Source organism: Equus asinus, chromosome 22, assembly GCF_041296235.1.
Source record: "Equus asinus isolate D_3611 breed Donkey chromosome 22, EquAss-T2T_v2, whole genome shotgun sequence".
Classification (NCBI taxonomy): domain Eukaryota; kingdom Metazoa; phylum Chordata; class Mammalia; order Perissodactyla; family Equidae; genus Equus; species Equus asinus.
The window spans coordinates 70,212,444-70,221,392 of NC_091811.1; the positions used below are offsets into that span (position 1 = coordinate 70,212,444).

General features: G+C 35.2%; 1 protein-coding gene across 2 annotated transcripts in view; it reads right to left on the reverse strand.

Annotated features, from left to right (window-relative positions):
• The window catches only part of ZFC3H1 (zinc finger C3H1-type containing), a 50,670-nt gene that overhangs the window by 39,705 nt on the left and 2,016 nt on the right, over positions 1–8,949 (reverse strand). For both annotated transcript variants that reach the window (XM_044756408.2, XM_070494607.1), the window contains exon 2: positions 4,401–4,817. In XM_044756408.2, the coding sequence (XP_044612343.2) occupies positions 4,401–4,817 (417 nt within the window). The remainder of the gene's footprint in view (positions 1–4,400; positions 4,818–8,949) is intronic.

Consider the following 8,949-nt stretch of genomic DNA (forward strand, 5'->3'; position numbering starts at 1 on the left):
AGTGGAGGAACTGAAGTGAAAATTGATATGGATATAAGATGACAGCCAGAAGTGAAGAGTTGGAAGCTGAGTGAGATCACCAGAAATAGGAGGCAAGCTCACAGGCTGACAAGAGGGATAAAGGTTGAGTAAAAGGCCTGGAAAAAATGATGGAGGTTGAGAAGAGTGGTTGAAAGAAATGGAAAAAACTCTGACTGATAACAATTTAAAGTTTGATGGCAGAGCTGAGAGTCTTGTTGAAGACTGGTGGGGGGTGGGGGGGGTCGGCAGGAATACATAAATAGAAACACTAATCAATATAATTTACTGATTCAGGTAAGTTTTAGCTTTTTTGGTTTTTCTCCAATACCTCTTCCACACTGCTGCCAGTTATTTTTCTAAAACAGACATCTGATCACATCATTTTCCTGCTTAAAAATATCTGATGGCCCACTGGATGTTTAAAGGAAACCTAAATCCCTTATCAAGACACCCAAGGCCCTTTGCAAGCCTTGGCAAACCTTCACAATCCCAACCTATCATTTTATAAATTTATATCCAACCACTGCCAGAAACACACCATATATGCCACATTGCACCCATATTAGATCAACCTCAATATCCTTTAAAAGTTCTTTGTCATTTCATCTGCTCATTTGGTACCTTCTGACTTCCCAAGTGGAAAAGACTCATTTTTCAAGACACACATCAAACATTTCCATCACTATGAAAACTTTCTAAATCCAGGTGGGGATATTTGATCCTTTGTGTTACTGCAGGCTCTCATATATAACTCTTACTATACTCTATGATAGCTATTTGTGTGTCTTTTCTATCCTACGGGGTTATACTTTTCAAAACTGCCTGTCTGGAAGCATTATGCTAATTTAAAGAGGAAAAATCATGTCCCTGAGAATGTGTAACCAAAATCAGTCACCACTCGAGTGTGCAAACAAATTTACTTCACATGGGTGGCCCAGAAATCTTCAATGATAAAGTGGTCGCAGAGCAAAAGTCTACACAAGTCCCTGGCAGCAGCAAAAGTAAATCCTCTCTAGGGAATCCACATTTGTTCCAGGCCTCAAAAAGTTCTCACCAAAAAAATTCCAAGGAAAATGAACACTTCACTTAAGGAAAAAAAAAACCACTAAACATTCAATAAAAGAAGGTACTAAACCTGAGAACAAAACAACTCTATGGTTAATATGTTTAAAGAAATAAAGATAAATATGAAAAAACACGCAGAGAGAAAAAAACCAAAAAGAATGACTAAAGTGATTTGAAAAACAAAATACTAAAAGAAAAATTATAACTGAAATTTTAAACTCAATAGGTGGGCTTAAGGCCAATCAGACACAGCTAAAGAGAGTATCAGTGACCTGAAAAACACATCATAGGAAATTTTCTAGAATGTAGCATAGAGTTACAAAGAGATGAAAACTTAAGAGAAATTAAGAGAAATGGAAGATAAAGTGAGATGATTTACTATAACATATGGCTATACAAAGTTCCAGAAAAGAAAGAGAATGGGACATTTTAAGAGATACTGATAATTTTTCAGAATCAATGAAAATAAGCAAAACAAATCCCAAGCTGGATAAATAAAAAGAAACCTAAAAATCATAGTTAAACTACAGAATTTCAAAGACAAAAGTAGAATCTTTAAAGCAACCAGAGAAGAAGATAGATTTCCTTCAAATTAGAAACTTTTAAGACTAATAGCTGACTTTTCAAAATCAACAGTGGAAGCCAGAAAATAACTTCAATATATTGAGAATATAATTAAACAATCAAGAATTCTAAACCTAGAAAAGTTATCTTTAAAAGAGGGCAAACAGAAGTAAGTTTTCCATCCAGCAGACATATACCAAAAGAAATGCCAAAAAATGTATTTTAAGCATAAGTGGTTTTAGACATAGACGAAAAAGTGAGCCAAGAAAGTGTTAAATATATGGGCAAAGCTAGGCAAATATTGGTCCTTGTATATCAGGGAGAGGGTAAAGACCTTGATTAACTTCAAATGTTGATAAAAATTCATAATTGCTAGAAGAACCAGTATGAGACCAGAAACTTAGTGCCTAACTTTCAAATTAGTAAAAGAAAAAAATTACATGAAAAATAATAATCAAAAGAAGCCCGAAAAAAAGAAAAGAAAATTAAAGCCAAATATCAGTAATCTTGGAAAAATGTGAATAAATTATACATTCTAGTTAAAAGACGAGACTGTCAGACTAAATTACAAATGAAATTCAACTCTATACTATATACAAGAGACATTCAAGACGTGAGAATACAGAAAGACTTAAAGGATGGAAAATGAAATACAAGGCATAATATACGTATCAAGAGAAAGATGGTGTGGCTATTAACAAGAGACAAAACAGTCTTTCAGGCAAAAACACTACAGATAAAGGAGGTCACTATATAATGAGTATAATGAGTTAATTCCCCAGCCTCAAAGTGTTTAAAGCAAAAACTGAAAATCACAAACCTACAATCATAGTTTCAGGTTTTAACAAACTTCTTAGTAATTGATAGACAAAGTAGATCAAAAAATGAAGATATGAACAATATAAAAAGCTTGAGCTAACAATCCATACATTCCTTCCAAAAACACACAGAACAGTTACAAAAATCAATAAATACTAGACAATAAAGCAGGTCCCTGTAAATATTTCAAAAGACTGGTATCACATAGATCTCATTCTCTGATAATATGATTGACTTAGAAATCAATAACAAAAAATACAGCTAGAAAGCCTACAAGTTTGGAAGTTAAGAAACACACTTCCAAATATCATATAGGTCAAACAAAACAAAAATTAGAAAATATTTAGAAATGAATGAAAAAAACTTACACACCACAAACTGAGATGCAGCTAAAACAGACATTTCATAGCCCCAAATGATCTTAATAGGACAGAGGCTGAAAACTAACGAGTTTTAAAAGCTATGGACTTATTCCTGGTGAAATTAGGAAAAAAAGGGGGGAGGGGATATAACCTATAAATGACAGAGATAATAAAAAAGTGGAATTTGTAAGAATAACTTTTTATAAACTTTACTACTTACAGAAAATGGACACATTACTAGAAAAATACAGTTTACCTAAACTGCCTTAACCAGAAATAGAAAATATGAACAGTCAGTAATTTAAAACCTTTCCAGAAAAAACTCCATCCAGGCCCAGACACTTTTACCAGCAAGATCTACCAGACATGCCAGAAATGACTCCAGTCTTAAACTATTCTAGAGAATAGAGAGGAAACCACTCCCTAACTCATTTTGAGCATTGTAACCTTGTATGAAAACCTGGCAAGGAAAAAGAAAAAAATTACAGGCTATGAACCCAGATAAAAAATTCTAAACAAAACATTAGCAAACCTTTCGTTATGAAGGTTTTTCTAATTGCCCAAATTGGAAGAACCCAAATGTCCCTTAAGTGGGAAACGGTTAAACAAACTGTAGCACAGCCATACAATGGAACATTCAGCAATAGAAAAGAATGAACTACTGATACACACAACCTCATGGACGAATCTCAAATACACTATGCTAAGTGACAAAAGCTAGAATCAAAAGACAATGTAGCATATGATTCCATTTATAAATGACATTCTGGAAAAGAAAAACTACAGGGATAGGGAGGCTAAGGGTTGGGGCAGAGAGGGATTGACTACAAAGGGGCATGGGGAAACTGGTGGGAGTTAATGGAACCGTTCTATATCTTAACTGCGGCGGCTGGCAACGGTTACCCAACTGCCTGCATTTGTCAAAACTCGATCTATACACTAAAAAGGGTAAACTTTACTGTACATAAATTATACCTTCACAACAAAGAGGAAAAGAAAAAATTAACAAACCAAAGCTATGATGTATAAAAACAATATATCACAAACTAGCTAAATTTATTCCAAGCACACGATGGTTTAACACTACAAAATCAATTAATATAATCTATTACACTAATATATTAAAGGAGAAAAATGAGACACTCTTAATAATGAAGAAAAAAGATTTGATAAACTTCAACATACATTCACGCTGAAAATCTCAAAAAAGGAATGGGGGAGGGGATCCCAAATTTCCTTTATTCAATAAAGGATACCTACAAAAACTTAACAAACATTACATTTAAAGGTAAATGTCAAAAGCATTCCTTTAAATTAAGATGTCCACTAGTAGCATTAATGTTAAAAAAATGTATCATAAGTCCTGACCACCATATAAGACTAAAAAGAAAGATCAGAATGAAACAAAACTTGACATTATCCAATAACATGACAGTCTATATAGAAAATGCAAAAAGAATTCAAATAAAATACTACAATCATTTCAATGAAGCACACTGCCAAAATAATTAGCTATGCCTTTAGAGAAAGAAGAATCTTTTGACTCATTGCAATTTCTAATTCCATTACCTTGACTAGATTCAGTAGTGTCAGATTTAAGGGAAAGCTGTTTTGTTCCATCTTTAACTTTTTTCAACCGATTCTTATCTCCTGGTAAAGTCAATTTTTGCCTGAGTGGTTTCAATTCAAAAGCTTGAAAAGTTTTGACCTGTGTTTTCTCCTCAGGAGCTACTTCTTTACTTGAGTCCTTGGTAATACTGACATTATCAGCGCTTATTTGGTCCTCAAAGTTCAAAGTTTTGGGATCTTCCTGCACGTTCTCTTCTTTGCTACTCAAAGCCAGTTTTTCATCCTTGTTGATGCACTCTAGTTCCAACTGTATTTGCTTATACTTCAAAAGTAAATCTTCAAAAGTTTCTTCCCCACAGTTTTCACTTTTTGATGAATAATTTTGTTTTCTTGATGGAGATCTTCCAAAACTTTTGGCTGAACAGCATATTAAGGAAACCAGTTTCCCAAAATTTTCCAGTTAATTTAACAAAAACACATTAAGTTTTAGATGAATTGTCTCCCTTTTTAATTTGTTTTTCAAGAAAGATGAACTGGTATTTTTAAATTACTAAATTCCATTTAATCTATGTGCTGCTAATACCCACTTTCATTTTGTCCCCATATTTCAAATTTAATAAGTATCCACATAAATAGTCCACTTATAAAGTCACTAGTGTTAGTTATTACCCGTAGCATCCACAGATATTCTCTCTAGTTAGGTTATAGCATCCTTCTTTGACAGGTATCAGGGAAGCCCACAAGCTGGATGTTAAAAATTCCTTTCTGAAGGAGGAGGGGAGAAACTGAATGGTTTGTCACAGATATGGATAATTTACATTTCAGATAATGAGAAAGAAACATTTCTTCTTTTTAATCAGTTTCTTCTCCTGTCTCAAATTTTAAAAATAGAGGAAAAAACAAACACTGACAATTAATAGTTAAGACTAGTTTATGAATAAAAAACATTTTCTTAAAAACCGAATTCATTAGAATTTTTGGGCTCATCCAGTATGCTAACATCTAACATATGCACAACTAAAACAATGAAAGCAGTTACATAATAAAAAATAAAACCTTTAAACAGTATTCAAAATATATCTTCTAAATTATTATTAAATAATTATTACCAATTATTTATCAGGATTACCAATAATCTAAACCAATTATTTTTGGTTTTTTTCTTCTCTAACATAGTGATACATAGAACATAATTTCTTCCTTGGATATGGCTACAAAGTTGCAAACTACAATTTTTTTCAAAATAATTCATACATATGAGAATTGTCATACCTCACTTCTCCAGCCTAGCATTAACAAAATAAAAGACAAATACTTTATGTGGTTTTAATCCAATACGTCATTTATAGATCATTTGAATTGGCTAGGATATAACATACACCTCCCTAAATATGGTTCTTCTCTGTTTAACAATTCACAGGACAAGCAACTTGCAAAGATTTTGTGTGTGTGCGAGGAAGACTGCTGTTGAGCTAACATCTGTGCAAATCTTCCTCTACTTTAGGTGGAATGCTGCCACAGCGTGGCTTGACAGCAGTGCCAGGTCTAGGCCAGGGATCCAAACCTGTGAACCCTGGGCCACTGAAAGCAGAGCGCGCAAACTTAACCACTAAGCCACTAGCCCGGCCACCTGCAAAGATTTTTTAAACTTTCCTAATGACCAATTCAAGAATGGGAATCACCACCAAACATTTTAGAAACTAAATGAGCATTATGATTGAAAATCCTAACAAATCTGCAGCAAAACTGTTCTGGTAAATCATTGGTTCTCTGACCTCTACTTTTCAGTCAAGTTTCTTGAAAGAATACTAGTTTCTCCTTACCTGTCTTACTGACTCTTCAACCAAATGGAATCTGGCTTCTGCTGGCTGAATTTATCCACCATGTTTTCGAATCTTATTTTACCCGACCCCTGTGCAGCACTGGACACTGTTAACTACCTCTCTCTCGGCTTCCATAACTCCACTCTCCCCTTGTTTCCCTTCCTCTTTTTTTTCCTAACTCTTCACAACCCCTTTCTCTCCAACTCTTGCAATAATGGTACTCTCCAGTGAGCTCTACTTAGCCTCTTTCTCTTTGCATTTCGAGCATTTTAAAGCACTCCCATATTTTGCATACTACAAGAGAGAAATCTGGCCCCGGGATAGACACTTGGGGCTCTATCTCCCACAAGCCATCCCCAATACTGCTGCTGATCTTTCTAGAATACAAATCTGATCAGATCTCTTCCCTTTTTTAAATCTAAGAACAGAGTCCAAAATCCTTATAATGGCATATAACGCCTTCCTGATATGACCTATACTTCCTTTCCAATCTCACCTTTCCCTGTTCATCACAATTTATGCATAGCTTTGTATCTAGGTTCTTCTGTTCTTCAAATTAACCCCAATTCAAATGTCACCTCCTATGTGAAGCCAGAGAATTACTTGCTCCCTCATTCCACCATTAAGTACTCTTTACACATAAATTCTGCAATTATCTCCATTTACAGCTCACTTTTCAATGAAGTTAGCTAAAGGTACAACCAGAGTAATTAAAAACAAAAGACTGAAGACCTTGGAAACATTCATAAAGGGAAAAGATTCAATACACTAACAAAAATTAAAGTAACTAAAGAACAGAAAAACGAGGAAAAGCAATTGAGTTATGACTATAACCAACTCATCTCCCCTCAAGGTTAAGTGAAATCTCCTACTTCTGTCTATACAGGACAGCCAGGATGAAACCAACACTTAACAGATTTAATTTTAAGCTGGTCAAGATGCAATTTCTAAATGAAACCTGATTTAAAAAAAGAACTGCTATTCAACCTTTACAACTACAGGTGAAAATGCAGTGACTTTTTATTGATCAGAGACACTAACCTAATCATGTTAGCTCTTATCAGATTTAGAAGTTTAAAATAGTAGTCATCCAAAGGAGATACATGCTAAGATTGATTGACAAGTATCTATCACTAAGAAAAATTAAAAAATGAATAAGAATGAAAGTAAGTACTGCAATAGAAATCTGGTTTATTCTATTCCTTTAAAGCTGCACCTAGCATATCTTAATCATTACAGAGAAAGAAGTTAAAACAAACCAACCAACCATCTGTACTCATGCTACTTCACTTCTAGATTATGGAAATAAGCCACACAATAACCCTCATTCTTTCTTAAAGCAGTATTTGTAAAATAAAAATGTCATTATAATCACACAGCAGAAACATGAATTAAACTGAGTACAATCGTGGTATTAAAAGAATTTGAATTAATAAAATTTTGTATTGCAAATTTTGTTTGTTCATGTTATACACAAGAGGCTGGGAACTAAGTTTTCCTTTACAAATTCTTATAAAGAATACCACCCCTAGGATGGATTACTGATACTTCGCAAGGGAAACAATGAGCAGAGGATCAAAACAAGCATCTTTTTCTTAAGTACAGCATCTGTGAAAAGGAAAACAACTGGAGGGGCCGGCCTGGTGGTGCAGCAGTTAAGTTCACATGTTCCACTTCTCCGAAACCCGGGGTTTGCCTGTTTGGATCCCGGGTGCGGACATGGCATTGCTTGGTACACCATGCTGTGGTAGGTGTCCCACGTATAAAGTAGAGGAAGATGCGCAGGATGTTAGCTCAGGGCCAGGCTTCCTCAGCAAAAAAGAGGAGGACTGGCAGTAGTTAGGGTTAGCTCAGGGCTAATCTTCCTCAAAAAAGAAAAAGAAAAACAACTGGATATCTCATTTCTGCTAAGTTATTACAGAAATTAGACTGGCTATTTGCCTGTACTTTTTTCACATCATATGTCTATTAATAAAAACATGTAAGCTTAACAATTAATAAAGGTAAATGACAGAGGCCAAGGTGGTATTGAATGAACGGTTACAGAAAGACAACAAAGGCAGAAAGAAGCTCAACGGCAGGAGGCAGGCAAGCCCACCCATCACCCCCTTCCCTAATATAGAATAAATTAAGAAAAAATTTTGAGCTCCCTCAGTACTTTTTACATACCTCAATTTGAACTTTTTACATTAAACTGTATTTATTTACATTTCTCTCTGGAACACAAATAACAAGTTTCATCTTCTTTTATTCTTAAAAGAATACATATGTGCTTAAAAAGCCGTTGCGTTTTTAGATGCAGAATTGACAACTAACAAGTCCCTGGTTAAAAAATATCTTGGGGTCTGGTCCCAGGGCGTGGTGATTGAGTTTGCCGAATTCTGCTTCAGCAGCCCGGGATCACAAGCTTGGATCATGGGCCCGGACCTGCACCACTCGTCGTCATCGTCTTCGTCCATGGTGCGGCAGGGACCAACACACAAGGTGGAGGAAGATTGGCAACAGATGTTAGCTCAGGGCTAATCTTGGGGCGTGGGGGGTGGGCGGGGCGGCCACACCCCACCGATCTTGGACAGAGGCTTTCTACCTTCATTGAAAGAACACTGTCTTTTTAAAAGTTAAATACCTAGATGATTTTTTCTGAAACAATCCTGGAATGCTCCTAACCCAACTTTTGGTTGCAGAAGCAAATTTTTTTTCAGGGCACTAGCACCAGAAGCTGCTAC